This window comes from Palaemon carinicauda, chromosome 15, assembly GCF_036898095.1.
Source record: "Palaemon carinicauda isolate YSFRI2023 chromosome 15, ASM3689809v2, whole genome shotgun sequence".
Classification (NCBI taxonomy): domain Eukaryota; kingdom Metazoa; phylum Arthropoda; class Malacostraca; order Decapoda; family Palaemonidae; genus Palaemon; species Palaemon carinicauda.
Genome location: NC_090739.1, coordinates 17,808,291 through 17,830,797, shown reverse-complemented (window position 1 = coordinate 17,830,797; position 22,507 = coordinate 17,808,291). Strand labels below are relative to the sequence as shown.

The 22,507-nt window shown below is 45.3% G+C and overlaps 1 protein-coding gene across 4 annotated transcripts in view; it reads right to left on the bottom strand.

Moving 5' to 3' along the window:
- The window catches only part of LOC137654497 (mediator of DNA damage checkpoint protein 1-like), a 179,474-nt gene extending 157,327 nt beyond the window's left edge, over window positions 1-22,147 (bottom strand). For all 4 annotated transcript variants that reach the window (XR_011046644.1, XM_068388169.1, XM_068388166.1 and 1 more), the window contains exons 1-2: window positions 22,028-22,147; window positions 8,078-8,193 (exon numbers count right to left, since the gene is read on the bottom strand). Coding sequence is in view for 3 of the 4 variants with exons in the window: in XM_068388169.1 (XP_068244270.1) it covers window positions 8,078-8,170 (93 nt within the window). In the remaining variant the exon portion in view is untranslated. The remainder of the gene's footprint in view (window positions 1-8,077; window positions 8,194-22,027) is intronic.
- Between the last annotated feature and the right edge of the window lie 360 nt (window positions 22,148-22,507).

Sequence of the window (22,507 nt, the reverse complement as noted above, 5' to 3'; positions counted from 1 at the left end):
AATATCATTAAGATTCTCTCTCTCTCTCTCTTTCATAAAGAATACTGTATTATATCGGCACCAATATGCAATAATCACAGCATCCATACAGTTCATTTATAGTTCTCTCTTTCATAATGAATACCGTATTATATCAGCACCAATATGCAATAATCACAGCATCCATACAGTTCATTTATAGATCTTATTATTATTTATCCTTAGAATTCTCTCTCTCTCTCTCTCTTTCATAATGAATACCTTATTATATCAGCACCAATATGCAATAATCACAGCATCCATACAGTTCATTTATAGATATTATTTATCATTAGAATTCTCTCTCTCTCTCTCTCGTGCGTGTGTATGTGTGTGTGTATGAAGGTTTGCCTTATGCGCAGAAATGTACAGTATATTTCTGCTTGTGCATGTGCAGCTAGACTGTTTTCAATAATATTCTAAAAACTTTTCCAGCTGAAATGAGGGTGTGTCTTGTATTTGTTTACATTGGAAATAGCGCTGCCAAAATAATTGAGAAACAGTACCGCCAACCAAGCGGCCAGTAGCGAAAATAATGCCGGTTAACTGATGTTTCCGGATTAGTGATGGTCAACACGTACAACAAAAAAATCTTAATAGTAAAAGGAATTATCTAAATATTTACCTTTTTGACATCATGCATTAATTATTTGAAGTCATCGGCTTCCCAATCTCCATAGAATTTTTAGCCCTCTCTCATTCCATCTTCCCCTCCCCTGTGGCATCCCCCACAGACCTGGGAGAACCTATCAAAACCATATAAATTTCTATGAACTTCATATAATCATCATCAAGCTCACTGTCAACACAAGCCACTTCTGCTATGACTTGACTTTTTATCAAAAATTGGTAATTTGGCAGAATTTGCAGGAGTTAAAAGGTAGATCTATCTGGTTTTAAGAAGATTTGTATCAAAATGTTTATAAAAACACATAGTAGGAGAAGTTGGTAAGGCAAGAGTTATTAATAGAGCCAAGTGATTGGTAACAACAAGAAAATGGCAGTTGAATCTTAATAGAATAGTTGATTAGTAGCATTTGGTAGAAGGAGATGCCCCTTAACTTCACCTACCATGGACTGGGTATACATTTCGGTACTTAAACTAGAGAATCAGACTGAAAGAAAAGAAAATCTTAACTAATTAGATAATCAGATTAAGATAGTTCCTGTTTCTGAGACATGATTTTATAAAATTTAAATGGGTTACCTTATATATAACGTAAAGTGATTTTGGGGCGTGCTTATTGCACTCAATTCTCTCCTGACAGATGTAAATCTAGTCACCATTTTCTCTTGCCAGATGTATAACTACCTGTTGAATACTTTTACCAATAAATTTAATCTAATATAAGATTGTATAACGATTCCTACCAGTTAGGCGGAGTAATTTGAAATCACGTGTATGCACAGGATACATTTGAGTGGAATAAATTGCAGATGGTCGTGATCAGGATCTTGAAAAGGACATGGCAATCTACTTCCCTACTGATCTCAAAGGTTTTTAACCAGACATCCTTGGAGAGCCAGAGGCCTTGAAGAAGCCTGCAAAGCAGATCTCCACTTCACCACCACTCCACCTATATGTGACTCCTCGGAAAGAATAACCTGGACCCCAGCACCCAAGTCCAAATGATACCTCTTGAGTCTAGACCAACATTTTTTGAGACTTTGGACACCATAGCATGCCTCGCCTTCAAAAACCATTGTCCCACTGGTTTGCTCCTATAGTGATATAGAAGGCCACTGCCTTTCCAACAGACAGCACGAGTCTCCTGTATTCTCAAAGAGTTAGGAATTGATAACCCCACTGGCTTCACGAAGTAGGTTGTGTCATCTGACCACTAGCCAAGCCATGAGAATCCTTGGCAATTTGTCATGGCTACAGACCCAGAAGCTGAGAAGGACATTCTGATGAGTCTCTTCACGGGAACACTCCTTGTCAGAGCATAAATAGACAGGTCAACTTGAAGAGCTGCTGAAGTGGAAGACACTGACACAAAACCTTCACTGCCTCAATGAGGGGGTATAAGATTTTATGGGATTGACTGAAAACAAGTTCTTAGATCCACAAATCTGACCATCAACTTGATCCAGGGCCAACTAGCAGGATCCAACCATCGCAGCTTCAAAGAAAGTTTTGACCCTAAAGGGACACTACAGCACCAATTGAATGACGAGTGGTGGGAGTATTACCTAAGTTTGAGGAAGGTGATACTTTTGCCTCCAAAGCACTCCACAATTCTGATGAATCCCTCTTAGTCTTCATCTTTGGAATTCCACCCAATGAAAAGACCACGCTCTACACTCATCACAGGGTGACGACTGCAGATAGCCCTGCTACCTGCAGAACACACAATTAATGGGGATCCCCTTACAGCTTACTCATGTACCGGTCACAGTTACAGCTGTGTTTACTAGAACTAAGTCACTTGTCTGTCCAAGGTGTCACCATCAAGTACAAATACTTTGAAAAGAGAAATGGAAAAACATTAATCAGCTATGATTCAGGAAATACCTCAGGACAGAAGTCAAAGTGAGGATTGCTCCACCCACCACTCCAGTTTTACTGAAGTCATGCTCTATTAAAGAATGATGGCTTGTATTCGTCTAGGAAAAAATACAGCAATAATAACAAATTCATATACATTCCTGCATTAAACTACAGTATTATCCATTAAGATGTGCAGCACATTTTTAATAAAGTGATACAATAAAAAAAAATTAAAAATTTGGAAGTAATATGTATTTTTCCTAATGATACAAACCTTGGCTATTTATAGGGGTATTACTTTCGGCGAAACTGAAAGGACGAGCCATTAGAATTTAGCGAGGGTTAACTACTCATCCTGATGGTTAGCAGCTAGATGCCCCCCTCTCACCCACACACCTGTGATTGTGCTTCACTTTGCTTGGAGGTAGGACTTTGATGAGGACAGGGTTGCCGGGCAAGAATAAATAGCTAAGGTATGTATCGTTAGGAAAAATACAAATTACTTCCAAATTTGTCATTAGTTCCGTAACTGGAATGCAAACCAATGCTATATATAGGGACTCACCCATAAGGAAGGTGGACGTCCCTGCCAATCTGGCTTTTGGCCTTACCCAGGGTACTCCCTATTGTGCAGGTTAGTGCACAAATAAGGAGACTCTAACACCTCACTAAACCTGCTAGGCATGGTCTGTGGCCTACGCAAGTTGTGTATGATGAGATACTAGCAATGTGACTGCCAAGGTAAAAGGTAAAAGTTATTCCAAGTCTTGTAGGAATATAGGAGACCGAGACATTCCCAATACCACCTCACCAGGGTATGGGGACACAACAGTATTGGGACAAAACTAGGTTACACAAGGGAGCAATGGTTTACTTACAGAGGTTTGAGGTCAGCTTGAGCAGAGGACCCAGGATGCTGATTTCCCAAAGGGGGGGGAGGATGAAGAAAGGAAAAGAGCCAGATATTAGTTTTCATTCATTCAGACTATGACCCAGGTAACCAATGCCCTCAACCTTCTGCTACTTGTCCTGAGATACTAAACCAGCTGTTGTGCAATCACCACAGGACCGATAGAGAACATATTGAGGTTCCTGTGGGTCACGTCTTGAAAGTAGTGGGAGGTGAAAGTAGTTTGGTGTTTCCACATGCCTGCTTGCAGAACCTGCATCACAGAGTAGTTTTTTTTGAAGGCCAGGGATGTAGCTACGCCCCTGACATCGTGGGCTCTGAGACGACTTGATGGAGGAGGATCGGGATTCAGAGCAAGGTTAATGACCCTGCGAATCCATGCGGAGATTGTGTTTTTCGTGATCCTCCTCTTGTTTCTGCCTGTGCTGACAAAAAATAAGGGCTGCTCGGTGCTGTTTTCTTGAGGTAGCGCCTCAAACTCCCTACTAGGCATCGTAACAGATGATCTGGGTCGTCAGTTACAGAGCGGGGACTAGCTATCTGTTATCCGGAAGAAGTCGAATCTAGGATCCGAAACCCCCAGGGATTCTGAGTTTTGGCAACAAACTCAGGGACAAAGCTGAAGCTTATCTCTCCCCATCCCCGTGAATGAGCGACGTCATGCGAGAGACCAAAAGTTCGCTAACTCGTTTGGCCGAGGCCAAGGCAACCAGGAACACTATCTTCCAAGTTAAGTGGCGATCTGTTGCCTGGCGTAATGGTTCGTACCCAGATCCTTTTTAGGGACCAAAGAGCTTGAACCTTGTTCCATGGGGAAGGTCTCACTTTCGACTGAGGACAGGGAAGTTCATACCTCCATATGAGGAGGGAAAGGTCTAGCAATGAGGAAATGTCCATTCCTTCAGTTTAAAGGCGAGACTCAGGCCTTTAATCGCTGAAACCAAAAGACACATTTCTTCCCGCAAATACACAAGGAACTCCGCTATTGCTGGAATAGTGGCATCGAGGGGATTGAGACCCCTTACACGACACCAACCACAGATGACATTCCACTTCGCCTGGTGGACTGAAGCTCATGACTCGCAGATTTCCAGACGTACTCTTCGTAAGTTGTTGCAAAAATCCTCTCTGAGTAAGGAGATGCTAGATAAGTCTCCAGGCGTGAAGACGCAGAAAAGCTACTGCCTTGTGGTAAACGCTGACACATTGTTGTCTGAGTAGATTGTGTTGTGGAGGAAATTCTCTTGGCAGCTCTGTCAGGAGCAGCAGAATGTCCAGGAACCATTCTGTGTGATGCCATAGCAGAGCTATGAAGGTCATTGAAAGGTTGACCAATGTTCTGGAATTGTACCCCTATTGTGGAAGTGCATCTTGTCAAAGAGCCTTGGGGTCTGGGACTGGAGAGCAGTACAACGGAAGCCTAAATTTTAGGGTCATTGCAAACAGATTCACAGTTGGCGAACCCCAAAAAGTCAGGACTTTGTTGGCTACTAGATGATCCAAAGACCATTCGGAACCCACTATCTGCGACGCTCTCCTCAATGCTGCGAAATTGTGGGATCGATTGGTACCGATGAACTAGAGGAAAGGCGGTGGGTCGACGACTCACAAGTAGGTGGTTCACGCAACGCTGAACGGGACGGATGAGGGCTGGTCGACGATTCGCGTTGAAGTGATTCACGCACCGACGGGCGTTCACGTCCGGATGGTTTGGAAACGCTCCGACTTGTTGACCACTGAGTCGGCAATTCCCGAGAGGATGAAGGCTTACGGGACGCGTGTGATTGCTGTCGGGTAGGAGATCTATGTTCCCGACGGTGACGAGTAGGAAATTTCCGAACAGCTGGAACAGCAGGTGATTACCGAGCTGCAAGTGATTCACCCATAGCAGGCAATTTCTGAGGAAGATGGAAGAGCAGGCGGTTGTCGAATTGCAAGAGATTTACGAGAGGTTGAACGAGAAGGCAATTGTCGAACTGCAAGCGATTCCCGCGTAGCAGGGGCTTTACGAGAGGTTGAACAAGCAGGCAGTTCACGAGTTGTCAGCTGTACACGATGGCTAGGCAATTTACGAACTGATGGAATGGTGGGCGATTCTCGTGTTGTAGGTCATTGGTGAACTAGACGAGCAGGTGAACATTGAGCAGATGCTTGACAAGACGCGGAGCGTTGCCGATGAAATGCTGCTGGAAGCTCTGGCGAAGAAATGTGACCAACCTGAAGTGACACATACTCAGGAGGAGATCGAGAATGATATCTTGCAGGTGACGAACGAACTGAAGTTCATTGAGGAGAAACAGAGGCAGAAGAAGAAAGCATCGGGAACCAGAAGAGGCAGGCTGGGAAGGTTCGTCCGAAGAGGAAGACTGCGGAGGCAAAGATGTGAAGAGGTGTCTCTTCGCCGATAGACCAGGAGCACCCTGAAGGCAAACACCAACACGATGTCTAACAGCAACCGTTGGATGTCAAGGGTTGGAGCGCAGACCTCAGCAGCGGCGGCAGATGAAGCAGAAGACACAACCACAGGAGCCGCTGGAAGGGCAGCAAGCGAAACCTCGGAAACTACTTCTAGACTAAGGTCAAGGGGTCAACATCTGACGCTGACGATCCCCTGCAGGGATGACTGCTCAGCAGGAAGATCTTTGAAAGGACTCTGAAGGTGTCTCTATTGAGTGGTCTCTCTCGTGAACGAGAGAGGTGATCACTCACAGGAGAGACAGCAGGTGTGATGAAGGGAAGTTCTCGCTTGGAAGGGGAGAAACAGCTCAACACCTGGGGAGGAAAAACTTTCCCTCGAAAAGGAAAGTAGTCCAACCCCTGGAGGCGGACCTCCGGGGAGCGCTCTTTGCTTCCCATCAAAATGGAGTTTTTATGATAAAACAAAGTTTTATGAATACTTACCTGGCAGTTATATATATATAGCTATAGTCTTTGACGTCCGGCAGAATTTTTCACAATTCGCGGCAAGCGCCGTCTGGTGGTTGTGCAGTTAGGTGGTTAACACCCTTTACAGGGTGGTACGTGGAATCATTCCCGTTTTCTGTTCCTCAGATCATCTTTGCCCCACCTGTCTCCTGAGGGGAGGAGGGTGGGACTTAAAATATATATATAACTGCCAGGTAAGTATTCATAAAACTTTGTTTTATCATAAAAACTCCATTTCTATGAATAGAACTTACCTGGCAGTTATATATAAATAGCTGATTCACACATTTGGAGGAGGGTGACAGACAGCTAACATCGTTGGGAAAACAACAATAAGTTGTAGGATAAAGTACCTTGATTCCTTACCTGCTAAGGTAGCTGACTTCAAACATTCCTGCCTCTCGAGTCGCTTTCCCTTAGGAGTGTCAGCCAGGAGTGGACCTGTCATGCTGAAACAACTCAATCGAGTCTCTCAAACTTGACTAGACTTCAGCACTACCTATGCCCCTTTTAAAAAAAAAAAAAAAAACTGCAACCTTACTCAAACTAACCACCCAACCTTGCAGATTAGATATTACTATCTAGCTAGACTGAGGGCACTGTACCACCAATCAGAGTCCTCAGACAACCATAAAAAACAAAACCCAAACACAGGCATACAAAAGTTAAGGTTGAGGGGAGGTAGTAACCCCTTTGCCCAATACAGAAGCAGTAGCTACGTATGGGCCCAAGGTATAACACCTTTCATAATCAACTCTTACCTCTCTGAGGTAATGAGAGGCGAACACAGAGTTGCTTCTCCAGAACGTTGCGTCCATAATCTGTCTAACTGACATATTTTTGCGATATGCCAGTGAAGTAGCAATGGCTCTCACCTCATGAGCTTTTACTTTTAAAAGACCGAAGCTCTCTTCCTCACACAAGAGGTGAGTTTCTCTTATTGTCTCCCTCAAGAAAAATGACAATGCATTCTTTGAGAGGGGCTTTAGAGGATCTTTCACTGAGCACCATAAAGAATTGGAAGCACCTCTAACATTCTTGGTATGAGATAAATAAGCCCTTAGGGCTCTAACTGGGCAGAGGAGCCTCTCCTGCTCTTGACCCACCACATTAGTGAGGTTAGGAACCTCAAATGTCCTCGGCCAGGGTTTAGATGGATTCTCGTTCTTAGCAAGGAAGTCGATCCTCGACGCACATACTGCTCCATCCTGGTTAAAGCCCACCTGCCGTTTTACACTGTCACACACACACCACATACACTGAAAAGAAAACTTACAACTTATATATAAAAACATTAAGAATGTTTTCATACATATAGAAGAAAAAACATAAGTTAAAAAGACAAAGACTAATGGGGGATCCAAATTAGGCAAGGAGGAAGAGCTGTAATAACCGCTCTCCATCTGAGCCAAAAGCAGTGAAGCACAATCACAGGTGTGTGGGTAAGAGGGGTAGCTAGCTACGCCCCTACCCCCCCCCCCCGCTAACTAGTTGAATGGGTAGTTAACTCTTGCTAAATTCCAAAGGTGCGAGTAATACGGACCAAAGCACAATTAACAAAATTGCATATCTTAACTGTAATAGAAAATCAAACTACTGTATCAGCAGAAGCCTGGCACATCATTATAAAGTTAAAAGTACAGTAGCAACTTCAAAAAAAAAAAAAAAAAAAAAAAAAAAAGCTCTTGAAATAACTGGACCACTTCTATCATAGTTTTTGACTAATAACTTACCAATTCTGGCTGGTCTCCTGGTTCTCCATCACTGTCAGCATCCCAGTCATCTGGGAGAGCTTGAGTGCATTCAAGAAAACCCTCATCATCCATCCTATATTATATTATCTGGATATCTGCAAAAAAATTTACATACTATTATTAAATTCTACAATTAATATAATTATACACTGGCTTACATCTACTTGGGTTCCCATTTCATTCTCATCAAATTGTCATGGGTCTAACTACACAAAGTCTATTGTAATTATAAAAAAAATCAACTCTTAAAACTATTCATCTCATGGTCCTTTATGAAAAAATTAATGCAAATTTTAAAAATGTGTTATTATAAGTTGATAATAAATAGGATACTAGTTTTAGTACATTTCAAGTTTTTATTCATAGCAGCCTTTTTGTAACAATATTCTAGTATGGAGCACACTTTCTCTACCCTTTTCTAAATCACATGATAGGAATGCAAAACTACTATAGTAATGAAACCCAAAAAAACACTGATCAAAGAGTGAGAAATCTAATTGCACGGTGTCCAAAAAGTATGTAAAAGACCGCTCTCTTACCAACTGGTCAAAACAAGACATCTCAATCAGTGGTGGAGTGCAGACCAGTGGCGATATGGAAGGCCAGGATCGTGGATATTGTCTGCAATATGACCGTACCATGCTGATCTTGTTGTATGATCAGTTATCTTACATTGTTACTTTTATGTTGCTCATTGATTGTACACTCCTGCTGGCTTGTCGTCTATGGAACTCTCCGAAGTGGGAAGGGAAGGGCTTGTGTTCAGTTTCATACAAAACCAAGCAGTGATGGCCAGCGTATAAGCCGCTATACAGTACTGCGTTCTGAAACATTCTCTTGGAAGGTAACATTTCTGATATAAAGTCTTGTCATGTGTATGAGGCGAGAATATCCAGAATCATTCTCCTAGATGGAAGCGCTCTCAGACCTACAAGAGAGTGCACTGGAGTTCTGTGTTGAGATGTCCTCTGCATCGTCAGTGAAGGGAGTCAAAGGGACTGGGATAAAAAAGGTAGGTAACTCCTGTCGATGTCTTTGGTCTTTTGTCCAAAAAGGGTAAAAGAAGGAGTGGCAGACATGTATGAGGAACTTCTAGTTCTCCTTCTACGTGTCGTTCAGGCTAACAATGACACTCCAATGGGGAAGAGGTTACATGAATTGCATGAAGAGACACAACATCCGGTAGATACTTCCTTAATGCCTTTCCGGAAACAGGAAGACACTGAAGGAAGGAGGGCAGCACCCTTCTATTTCATACTTGGAAGCCATAAAACCTCTTTTATTCAACTGTGGACATCTATGTTTAAAAATTCCCACTCTCATTAGGAAAAGGTTATTGTTGTCATCACTTGGTCACACACGTGAGGGAATAGACAGCAATATGAATGTTGACAGACAGGAGCAAGAATGTGGATATCGGTAAGTTTGCACAGAAATCTGTTACACAACTACAATTATAGGGGAATCACTGGAAGTCCATCCTTCCTTATAAATATCCTCCGCTGACGACAATCTGCTGACACAATCATCTAAAAGAAAAATCCAAAGATTAAAAAAAGCTGGTTGAGGGTGCCGGAACTACATCTATAGTATCCGGTGACCTGTCAAGTGGGCGGGGATTTGAAGCCACCCAGCAGTAACTACCATCACCTTGTTAAAGTTTTAACTGCTGTATCGAGGTTCACTGAAAGTATACTCCTAATAAAAGGCCTTGGGTTTGCTTTTTTGTAAGAATAATAGTGTATACAGACTAGGTAATTATGTTCTAAAATTTAGCAGCAATAGGACCAAGTCCTTAAATAACAGTAAGATGAGATATTAAATAGAAGTGTATTGTACTAGCAGAAGACAAAACCAAAATTCATACAACCTTGTACATATACAGTATTAGAACATTATTACCAACATGCTTTACAAAGACTATATAATACACAGCAGTGCCTCAGACCAGGAGTTTACTGTAATTCGTTCTATAAGCAAGTTCAAAACTTAAATACACGGATGAGATCCAAAGTGTCAACGCTACCTCTGAGATAACTTGTTTTGAGAATTGGGAGACAAAGGCATCCCTCCTCTTCAAAACCCAGTTGGCTCACCAATTGTTGGCTGGCATGCCAGAAAGGTCACTGCCTTCCCACCGGACAACACACAACTCTTGTGGCCTACTTCTCCAGAGAGTGTAAGGTTGACAACCCCATTGACTTTGAGATAGCCTTAGCTGCCAAGCTCCCTCAACAAGCTCATAGAAGTTCTAAAATGACAAATTCGTAGATAATTTGTATTTTTCCTAAAGATACAAACCTAGCTATTTACATGGGATGATTACTTCAGCGTAGCCGATGACGGGCCACAAAGTTTTAACGAGGGTTTCCTACCCCACCGCTAGTTAGCGGGGGGGTAGCTAGCTACCCCTCCCCCTCACACACACCGGAGAATACTCCACTTTACTTAGAGGTAGGACTTATCTTGGGGGACCGGGGTGGCGGGCACATAACTGTAAATAGCTAGGTTTGTATCGTTAGGAAAAATACAAATTATCTACGAATTTGTCATTTGTTCCGTAACTGAATACAAACCACGCTATTTACATGGGGTGACTTAACCCTTAGGAAGGGTGGTGAGTTCCGGCCATACTGGCTTTGGCTTGCCCGGGGATTCCATATTCGAGTGATCAAGTACTCGGACAATAGGGAATCCCTGCTCCTCGCTGGCGGTTGTGAAACTGCCGCGGCCTACATAAGGTGTGTGCGAGGGTGAAAAGTGACTTGACCCAGGCAGTTGCCCTGGAGTCCCTCAGAAGGAAATCCAGGCTAGGACTCTCCCAATACCACCTCGTCAGGGTATGGGGACATGACAGTATTACACATAATACTAGGAACACAAGGAAGCATGGTTTACCTGCAGTGGTTTGAGGTCAGCTGTGCAGAGAACCCAGGATGCTGCTTTCTCCGTGGGAGGAGAGGATGAAGAAAAGAATAAGGGCCAGACAGATCTTTTCATTCATGCAGACTAACACCAGGTAACAATACCCTCAACCTTCTGCCACTTGTCCATCAAGGAGCCTGAGGTTCAGACCAGCTGTTGTGAAACCACCAAAGGGCCGATAGAAACGTATCGAGCCTCCTGTGGGTCATGTCTTGCAGGTAAGGGGCTGAGAAGAAGGTCTGAGGCTTCAACATCCCCGCTTGCAGGACCTGCATCACTGAAGATGCTCCATGAAGGATAGGGACGTATCTAAGCCCCTGACATCATGGGTTCTAGGGCGATGCGATGGAGAAGGTCAGGATTCAAGGCAGGGTGTAGCATCCTGCGCATCCAGGCCGAGATGGTACTCCTGGAGACCCTTCTCCTCGTTACCCAGGATCCACGAACTAGACTTGGACCTGGAGACGAACTGCAGCTATTCTCTGAAGACACCAGCTCGGACTCCCTACCGGCAAGGTAGGAGATGGTCTAAGTCATCTGCTACAGGACGGAGACCCGAGCCCAGGAAGGAGGAGTCGAAGCGGGTCCGACACTCCCGGATTCTGAGTCTCAGCAACAAACCTCAGGGACGAACCTGAAGTTGTCTGCCCCTAACCCCCTGAATGGGCGAAGTCGTAAGAGAGACCATGTGACTCGCTTGGCTGAAGATAGGCTAGCAGGAACACTGTCTACCCAGAAAGGTGGTGGTCTGGGGACTACGTAGTGGTTCGTCAGGGGGGTCTCTTTAGAGACTCGAGGACTCGAACCACGTTCCAAGGAGGAGGTCTCACCTTTGACTGAGGGCAGGAGAGGACAAGGCTTCGCATGCGAAGGAAGAGTTCCAGCGGGGGGAGAAATGTTTGTCCCTAGAGCCAGGAGGCAAGCCTTAAGGCTGGGGGATAGCCTTTCACAGTTGAAACTGAAAGGCACACTTATCCCGCAATCCCACTAGGGGATCTGCTATGCTGGAAGCGGCAACGTGTGGAGGGATTCCCTCTCCCCGACACCAGTTACAGAAACTCGCCCTATCGCCTAGGAGATTACTTGCGGAAGACTTGCGCAGGTGTCCAGGCCTCCTATTCGCCACTCGTTGCGAAAATCCTCTCTCTTTGAGGAGGTGCTGGATAGACTCCCAGCGGGAAGAGGAGCAAGCTACGGAGGCAACACATCGATGGTGTCCCACCGTTGCTGGAAGGCCTCCTCCCAGAGGGCCTTGGGATCCGTGACCAGGGAGCAGTACAGCGGGAGCTTGCTGCTCAGTGCTGTAGCGAACCGGTCCACCAAGGGAGCCCCACCGAGGCAGGACTTGGAGGCTACTTGAGGATCCAAAGACCACTCGGAATGTGGTGTCCGTGACACACTGCTCAGATTGTCGGCGAGCCCATTCCTTTGCCTGGAATCATGCGAGCTGCCAAGGAGACCGAGGGGGACTCGGACCATCCCGGTATCTCTACCGCAGGATGGGATGGTTGTACTGAAAAGTACCTCCTTGTCTGGGCCAGAAAACCATCACTGTGGTGTTGTTGATCCTCATAACCACAGAGTAGTCCGCCAGGCTAGGTGGAGCTACTGAAGAGCCAGAAACACAGTTTCCGTTTCTAGTAGGACTAGAGAAGGTTCTCCTGGTTCTGACCCCCAGCCTGAGGACCCGTGGACCAGAACGTGGGCCCCCCCCCCCCCCCCCTTTCCTTTGACACGTCCGAAAACAGCATCAAGTTAGGGGGAAGGACGAGAAGGACCACTCCCTCTTGTAGGCCCTCGTCAGCTTCCCACCCCTATGGGTTTGTCTGTACCGGTTGTCCCCTAGGGGACTCGGCGTCTGGGGAGACGCGCCCCCGACTCCCACGCGCCCTGAGTCGCCACTGAAGAGAATTCAACCTGGGGCGACTGTGGAAACCAGACGGGACAGGGAGGGGAGACGTAACAACCTTGGGTTGGAGGGTCTTCTCGTGTGAGGAAAGGTCTCGCGACCTTCCTCTGCCTTGGTACCCTGACATCTGAAGGGAAGGCTACGGGAGATAGGAGCCTAAGAGCAGGCTCGGTATATCAGACTCTGAGAGGGCTGCGGGGAGGACTCCTCGAGGACCACCATGACCTTTAGAACTTGGTAAAGTCCGAGGAGCTTGTCCCGATGACGAAGAAGGGAAGACTTCGAGTCTGCCAGGATCGGCCAGCCACCCAGGAACGGAGTGGCTGGATGTCGATGCTGAGCGCCTGTGAAGAGATCCGAGAGGAAGTATCGGAGAACTGTTGAGGTGCCGTGGAGAGGCCGAAGCACAGCCCTTGAACTGGTATACCCGCCTTCCAGGCGGACTCCAAAGTACTTCCTTAAAGATGGGTGAACCAGGACCGAAGTATGAGACCTACCGGACCAGTGTACCCATGAAGACTTGTGGTCTCACCGCAAAGCTGACCGCGTCTGCTGTCGCCATGCTAGACAGAGACTGTTTGACAACCCTGTACAGAGTCGAGGAGGGAAGGAGGCGACTACGGAGGCCTCGAAACCCGTTGGCCACCTCTTGGAGGGGCGCCTCTCCGACATGGACTGGACTTCCGCCCGGAGGACCCATCCGCTCACCGATCCCTACCCAGGGAGGAGGGAGGGGCTCGAAACCAACCGAGACTGTTGAAGGAGACAAGCTCGGAGAGCTGGCCCTTGGCCTAGTCTCTGGCGCTCTCCATTCCCTAAGACCAGGGCAAGCTGCACTGGCGTAAGGGAGCCCTTGGGTGAGTAGAACTCGGTCCAGGACCGAATCCTTCCCTTACCGAAGAGGAATCCCTGAATCTGGGATCCCCTTGAGGTTTCTCCTGAGGGCCAGAACCTGCCAGAACGCAAGTTCTGCCCCCTGGAGCTCATCCTCCTGATGGACTGGCAACAAGGTCTCCCATTCCCGGAGGCTCTTCCTGGGAGACTCGTAGACATGCCCCAAGGGTCCAACTGGATCCTGTCGGATCCTTGCGGAAGACAGGGCCTCAGGATCCCTCCTAGGAGGGAAACAGGACCCCAGCGATGAAGGATGTAAGGCTTCGCCCCCTCCGCACGATAGGACCCTCAGGAAGAGGCGGAGAATCTCCCTATGGAGTGAAGGGGGAGAGGACCGGGTCTTCCAACCCTCCTGGGGATGGGCAAACCTCATCCGCGGGGGAGGGGAGATGGAGACTGAGGAGGGCTCATCGCCTGCGTAAGGACTCGCGAAGGGACAGGATAGTCCTTGGGGAAGATACCATGCCAGGGATTCCTCTCACCCCCTTCAGGGGGAGAGGAAGCTGCTACTGATTAGTGACCCCAGTCAGAAGGCACAGGCTCATCGCCTGTTTGAGCGCTCTGACGACGGCATCCCATCAGTGATGCCAACCAATCCTCGCGCTGACAGGAAGTCCCTCTGGAGGGAAGAGGATCGTTCGATCCTCTGGGGGAGATGACACATGAGGGTTCGCCCATAGAGAAACTGCAGTGAAGGGAGAAGAGACCTTTAACCTGTCCGGAAACCAACCCCCCCCCCTTCCGGAGAGAGCACGGTTCTGCGCTGCGGGGGAGGGGAACGCGGAGGTGGCCTGACCGCCATAAGCCCTGATGTAAACAGGGCGCGGTCGTGTCGGAGAACGGTGCGCCGATCACGCTGACGATCGCGCGAAAAGCACAGATCTGGGTAGCGAGTGAATAAAGCATGCGTAGCAGAAACCGCGCCCGCATGCCCGCGAATCCGCGCGAGCGTGGGCGTATCGGAGACCGCGTGGCGTGAACGATCCTCGCGCGGCTAGCGCTGGATCCGAAGATCGCCGGCTAACGACCGTTGCCGGGATGACGATCGCGAGCAGAAGGGCCTTGAAGGTCACGCGCGGGCGATCATCAACGCTTACGCGTTAGCGCGAACAGAAGAAAGTCGGCTAACGACCCTCGATGATCGCGAGATCGCGCGCAGGAAACCATCCTGCGAGCGAGCGAACATCAAGGATTATGCGTTAGCGCGAACAGAAGATCGTCGACGATCGCGAGCGGGAAACCATCCCGCACGCGGGCGATCATCAACGCTTACGCGTTAGTGCGAACAGAAGATCGTCGGCTAAACCGTCGACGACCGCGAGGTCGCGGGCGGAAAATAATCCCGCACGCGGGCGGTCTTCAGCGCTTATGCGTGAGTGAAGATCGTAGGCTCCTGAACAACAGAAGATCGTCGGAAATGGCTGAAGGATCGCTAACTTGTCGATCAGGAACTGGGAAGTGTCCCTAAAAGGAAGAGCATCCCCTGAAGAGGACCAGGAGGTCTACTTCAGTGCCGACGATCAACTCAAGGACTGCTAAATACTCCGAGGAGTGGTCTCTGTGAGGTACCTTTCCCGCAGGGAACGTTGGTAGCAGCCTAACTGGATACTGGAACAGGGAGTCTCTAAGGCAGTCTCAGGAACAGCAGTCGAGCGCTAGCTCATAAGGGAACGTTGGCACGCAGGTAATACCTGGCACTTAAGAGACTTACTCAAGGTGTGAGAAAGTCTCTCCTGCCCCGAAGGGAGGAGCCCGTTAGATAACGGGGGCGTGGGCACCCAAGGCGCGTCTGCAGTCAGGAACGGATACAGCAGGCAACAGGAACACTGAGGGACGAGAGACCAAGGGTCTAACGAGCCTGAGTAGCGAGGCCCCGAGGGGATAGTTGCAAGACCCCGAAGGGTCAATGCAACGAGAAACCGAAGTTTCTCCCTCACTAAACACCGAAGCGTAGAAGTGACTAACGTTACGAGAGACTGAGGAAACTGCGTAACTAAGATCAGAGACCCCAAAGGGTCAGGGAAAAAGAGAAACCGAAGTTTCCCTGACACTAACCCCGAAGTGCTAGTGACTGAACAGCAAGCTGTTGACAGGAACAATCCTCTGAAGAGGAGTATCTATGAGTGGTCTCTCTCGCAAACGAGAGAGGTGAGCACTTCGTAGAAGAGACATGAGGGAGCCCCGAAAGGCCATGAGATCAGCAGACGTAAACAGGAACAATCCTCCGAAGAGGAGTCTCTGTGAGTGCCCTCTCACGCGAACGGGAGGGGACACTTCGTAGGAGAGACAAAAGGAGCGATCCTCCGAGGAGGAGCCCTTAGTGCGGCCTTCCTCGCGAACGAGAGAGAACCGGACTGATCCTGCAGCTGCTCAGCCCCTTGAGCGTAGCTACAGAAGCGACCGCTCAGCCCCAAGAGCATAGTCGCTAGTACCATGGTCTAGCCTAGCAACCGCTCAGCCCCTTGAGCAAGTCACAAGGGCGGTCGCTCAGCCCCAAGAGCATAACCGCCAAGGACCAAGGAAAAGTAAAAGGGAAATTAACTAACTACCCTGGAGAACCACCTCCTTATCGTTCTAGGATGCAAAAAAGAGCTGGCAATAATCACGGGGGAACCTCTAAGAGAGAGGAACGCCCCTGACGAATGTCTGAGAGAAGGCGGCGAAGCCGACTCCCCAGGATAAACAGGACAGCTCTGTTTCGAAGGCACACACAACAGGCACGGAGAAACAGCATCGTAAACTGGAAAATAAAACAGAATAATTATTTAACAGAAAATTCCCCCGGGTGAAACTCCGAAGAGAAACCCCGAGGGAAAGAACATAAGAACCAAAGAAGGTATGCGCCCCCCCCCTCCCTCACCCGGCATGCCCAGGTGAGGGGGGGGATGAAAGTTAACAAAACAGAATTATAACATTATAATTATGCAACTGACTTTTGAATGTTCCAAGGATCACCGACCCCTGAAGGGACGTGAGCCCTGAGCTGAAAAGTTAAAACACAATTATATTCGTAAAAATAATTGAGACAAATAAGACGAAATAGCGACTCGGTTCTGAGAAGCTATAGTAGGCGTAGTACGGAGTAAGAGGTGAACGACCTCAAGAGAAGGGCCGGACTCCACGAAAGGCAACCATGGTGGCCTAGAAGTGCAAGGCCGTAATCACGGAAAGATCGTGTTGGCCTAAGCCGGCGAACTCTAGCAGACGTACATAATACACACCGTACAACACCGAATGCAAAGGAAACTTACATTTTCTATACACAAAAATATATATAAACATCAGAAATGCTTAAATATATCCAGTATAAGAAAAGGGAAGTTAAAAGACAAAACAATAATAGCCGTCAAGAGAGGATAGGAGCGGAAACCTCCGATCAATATGCGAGCCAAAAGTAAAGTGGAGTATTCTCCGGTGTGTGTGAGGGGTAGCTAGCTACCCCTCCCTACCCCCCCCCCCCCCCCCCCCCGCTAACTAGCGGTGGAGTAGGAAACCCTCGTTAAAACTTTATGGCTCGTCATCGGCTGCGCCGAAGTAATCACCCCATGTAAATAGCGTGGTTTGTATTCAGTTACGGAACAACTGAAGAACCTAAGGAGGCCATTGCCTTCTTTAGGTCAATCTTGTTGTTGGCAATCTGTGTCGTAATGGAAGAAGAGTTCCCAACTTCCGATTGGGTGTGGCAAATATTGGGGGAATCCAACACACCAACAACAACTGGAAGCCCCGCCAACATAGCTCCGAGGACTCCTAGCTCTTGACATACTCCCCTAGGGCTGAGCCAGGGACGTATGCACAAGCGAGGCAGTAAAAAAAAAAAGGGAGGCCAAAGACATCCTTGGTGTCTTCTTGGACATTACCAAGAAAGACCATAGAAAAAGCTCATCTCGCTTCCCCACCAAAAGGCTTACGCCTGCCACTCCACGGAACATGATATAGCCTACACTTGGCACTCAGGATGATTGCAAATAACCATATCCTTTACAAGAAAGCTATAGAAACTATGGACCTACAGCTCGCTTAGCCAAAAAAACGCTGCAATGTTCATACTTCCCAGGTAAAAATCAAAGATGTCATGGAACAAAATCTATCTATCGCAACATTATGTTGAGAGACATTTACATTATACTTTTGTAAATCAGTATTTCAGCAAAACAATATACAATACCTGTGAGCTTAAAATAGTTGTACAGCCAATTTTAGTGAGCATAGAGCCTAAAATATCCCAAAATGCACACAAAAAGGTCACATCCCAAACTAATGTACCACAGCCTAACATGAATTAGGGCGACATATCCTCACCTGGTAATAAATGCGGGCCCCTTCCCTCAAACATGACCTTAAAAAATCCCCTGAAAGTCAGACCTTGGTCTAGGCTACATGGTATTGAGTAAAGCAGAACTCGAGAGAGGGCACTGCCTGTGACATTTGCAAAAACTTATGTTTCTTAAAGAAATTACAATGTCAAAAATACGCTTTCTGCCTACATAACATTTACCCATGATCTGTTACTAACAAACATTGAAATCTTACATACCCCTCATGGCACTAACAGGTGTTTTCTTTTCCTTTTCCCTTTGCTTTCTAAATAAAACCAATACAACCTGTGCGTCATCATCCGATGAATTTATCTTGTCAACAGAAACGTGACCACACGGCTACACTTATGTGACAGGGTGACGTTCGACGTGAGATGTTTTGCATCTCAGCCTTTTCGTTTCTAGTTTCGCGTCAGTTCTTATGTGATCCCGCCCTAAGGAAACCAAATATTAGAGACAGTAGTTTGGCCAGGGCACCTAACACCCATTGAGATACTACAGCTAGAGAGTTATTGGGTCCTTTGACTGGCCGAACAGCACTACATTGGAACCTTCTCTTTGGTTACAGCTCATTTTCATTTTGCCTACACATATACCGAATCTGTCCTCATACACCTGACCACACTGAGAATACCAAACAATTCTTCCTCGATCAAGGGGTTAACTACTACAATGTAATTGTTCAGTGGCTACTTTCCTCTTGGTAAGGGTAGAAGAGACTCTAGCTATGGTAAGCAGCTCTTCTAGGAGGACACTCAAAAATCAAACCATTGATTTTAGGTCTTTTTTAGTCCCATAGCCTCTGTACCATGGTCTTTCACTGTCTTGGGGTAGAGTTCTCTTGCTTGAGGGTACACTCGGGCACACTATTCTATCTTATTTCTCTTCCTCTTATTTTTTAAAGCTTTTATAGTTTATATATGAAATATTTATTCTAATGCTGTTACTGTTCTTAAAATATCTTATTTCGATTTTTAATTACTTTTCTTGTAGTTTACTCATTTCCTTTCCTCACTGGGCTATTTTCCCTGTTGGAGCCCTCGGGCTTACAGTAGAGCATATTGCTTTTTTAACTAGGGTTGTAGCTTAGCAAGTAATAATAATATTAATAACTGAAAGGAATACAGTACAGTATATAGGATTAACACCAAGCAATGGAACCCAAGGATCTCTCAGCCCTCCAGTTAATCTTAATGAATTATTGTGAAGGTTAAGAGTTTAAAAGATGAATAACTTTATCTGAAAAAAAGTTATTAAATTTAGTTACAGCAACCTCCTTAATAAAACTAACCTAAGGTAGGATGCAGGGCTCTTAGTCACTGAATATCTGGTAATTAAATACAATATCACAGAAAGTTTCTCTCTAAGGTGACTACAGTTGCCAATTAGTTCAAGTTGGGAGTATTTATTGTTAGTAAAATACTAAAAGTATGACTGAAAACCCACATTTTAAAAGGGAAATAAAAACAAGAACACCAACTAACCTAACCTAGGAGCCATATCCACACCTACTTACCTAGCGGGTAGGGGCCCTACGACCCATCCTTAGAACGCTGCTTCCTTAGCTCACCCTAAGACTAAGTCTCAACTCTGTGTTTGCTTCCAAACCGGCTTCACTACTAGCAAGGTAGCACTAAATCATAATTTTTCGTATATTGTAAAACTAGATTTGGGGTACAGTAATTCAGGCCAATATAAAGAGTGAATGTAGTGCAGTTTTCTGGGACAGGGTAAGCTAAAAATACGGTAGTCTAAGGGGGGGAGGGGGTTGCAGGGGGGCATAGCCAGCCCAGTAGATAAGTATACGGCTCTAAGTTAGGAACCTTAAGCTAGGTGGTGGTTTTGTGTCTGTTTCCTTTGTAAAATGGGTTTCATCATCCTATCCCAATGAACTACAAAGGCTCCCAAGATAAACCACATTTTCCCCAAAGAGAAAATTGACTTATCAAGTATCATGCAAGTTTACACCTGTCAAAACCAACTGCATACAACCCGAGTTGTAAGAAAACTATGGGGATTTGACCAACCTAACGAAAGAGGACCTTACAACCATCCCTAACCTTAAACTAACATTCAAAAAATATTACCTTAACACAAAAATGTAGTTTCCACTAAAAGTTGCGTGGAAGAAACCCAATTGATAAGAATAAGACTGTGTAAATAAAAACTATCCAAAACCATACCAACAAGTGGTGATATTGTATATCTAGTACTGTTTATACCAAATGACTTGGTAATGTGCGTATCTCTAAACACTACATAGATAATGATATCCATCACTTATAGAAATACCTATTAGTTCTGGCATTCTTTTGAATTGTAAGCTGTTTAACTCATTTACTAATAAGACTATTTTCAACATAATTTAATATAGCAATCAAAGCCAAATTGGCACGAAATGACTAATACATGACTAGGTAATCCATTTAATCATGTTAGGATGAGAAATATATATACGAGTATTGCTTCGGTGAACACACAAAACACATTAGTAGAATCAATTCTGATAGAATACTTGAATATCGGAAGGAAAATCGGGTAGAATACTTGAATGACGGTGGGGGGAAAAGGTATCTCATCTCCTACTGGAAGAAGATGGTAGGGGGAGGGGCTATGTACAAACAACACGAGTAATCCTTTAGGTCTAAAGAAAATGGGGGATAGTTTACTGCACAAAACGGTTTAACTGGTTATTAAGCACCAAGATATGTCAACACGAACAAGAGTAAATGCTCAATGTTTAAAATGGTTAGTATGCACCAAGTTATGTGCACACGAACAACCAGGAGTGGGTACAACTGTTTCATAAAGCATCAACAAACAATGAAAAATATCCCAGCAATATGGGAAGTAGATAATTTGTGTAATTTTCCCTGGTCTTATTATGCATCCCAGAAAATAATTGTATAGAAAAGAATAGGTTAGTTTTACAATTATCGGGGCCTTTGTATAACAGCGGCCAGTTCCTCACACGATTAAAATTGGCCATCAACTAACCTAAACTTTCTCCCCTAACCTAACCTAGAAGCTGTGTCCTTACCTCCTTACCTAACGGGGGGCGTTGCAACTCCTCTTACACTGCCATGTTTTAAGTTGGACATCATAATACTCACAGGTGACCGCTATCGTACATACACCCCACAATTATCTATCTTTTACCAAGAATATTTTACAGACCCTAAAACCCAAGTTCCCATTAGGTAGCCCCTGTGGTCGATGGATATAATAGGGTATCTATTTACTTGCAATGAAAATAAATGTCAAATACAGAGAAAAAGGGAGGGAATTATTGTACTGTATTACAGGGTAATGTAACCTAGGGAAAAAACTACTTCTAACTATAGAAAAAGGTCCGCTCTCTTCAAAAATTACCCTTGTTCCTGTGGCAAATGAATAGTTTCAGAAATATATATATCTATATCCGCCAATAATGGGGGACCCCCAGTGGGAACTCGGGGTTTTGGGTGGGGAAATGGTAAGCTTTCCAACTGGAAAAACGTTTTTTTTTTTTTATTAGAAAATGTTCCAACCGGAACTATAACAACACCATTAGACCTGACTGGCAATTAGGCGATTCAGCTAACGAGAGGTAAAGGTTACGGCGAAAAGCCCAGCTGGTTATACCAAGAAGAGACGGAAAGATTGAGACTAACATTGGCTTTACGAAAACAGCTTCGGTTACTGGGCTCACATATATAATTATTAAACCGTAGGATAAGATGGCCTAGGTGCTAGCACAGCTACACTAGTACGGTATAATGTTGTACTGCTGATACTGCAAATATGTAATGAAAGCTTTATTTACAATATGACAAGTTTCTTAAACTCGGTAATATGTCACAACCATATAACAGTTATTGCACGCATGTAGTGATTTCTTACCAATCATGAATTAATTGTAAAACCCAAAATAAATCCAATGCACATTTACACTATGGTTTACATACAAAACAGTAACGTCATAGTTATTCCCGCCGCTATTGAATACTATGAATGGCAGTGCACCTATGACAATGACCTTGAACAATTTTAGTGTTGTTTCTCGATACATTTATTCAAATATTGGAATAGAACTGATTTTATTTGGTTCTCGTAAATTTAATATTTTCAAATAAACTATGATATTGTAATTTAAATATTTTCGCTCTCAAATCTGTGTAACAAAAATTATTATTGGACAAATTTAACAAATTTTACGATGGGTTGTAATTTACAGATGGTTTGTATTCAGTATTATAGAAATATGGAAAATATATTTAAATTGGATAAGTAAGAAAGTACAAAAAGTAAAAACTCAAAGAAAAAAAGAAAAAAGTAATTGAAATATAGAATAAAAGAAAGCAGAGATGACCAAACTGAGGT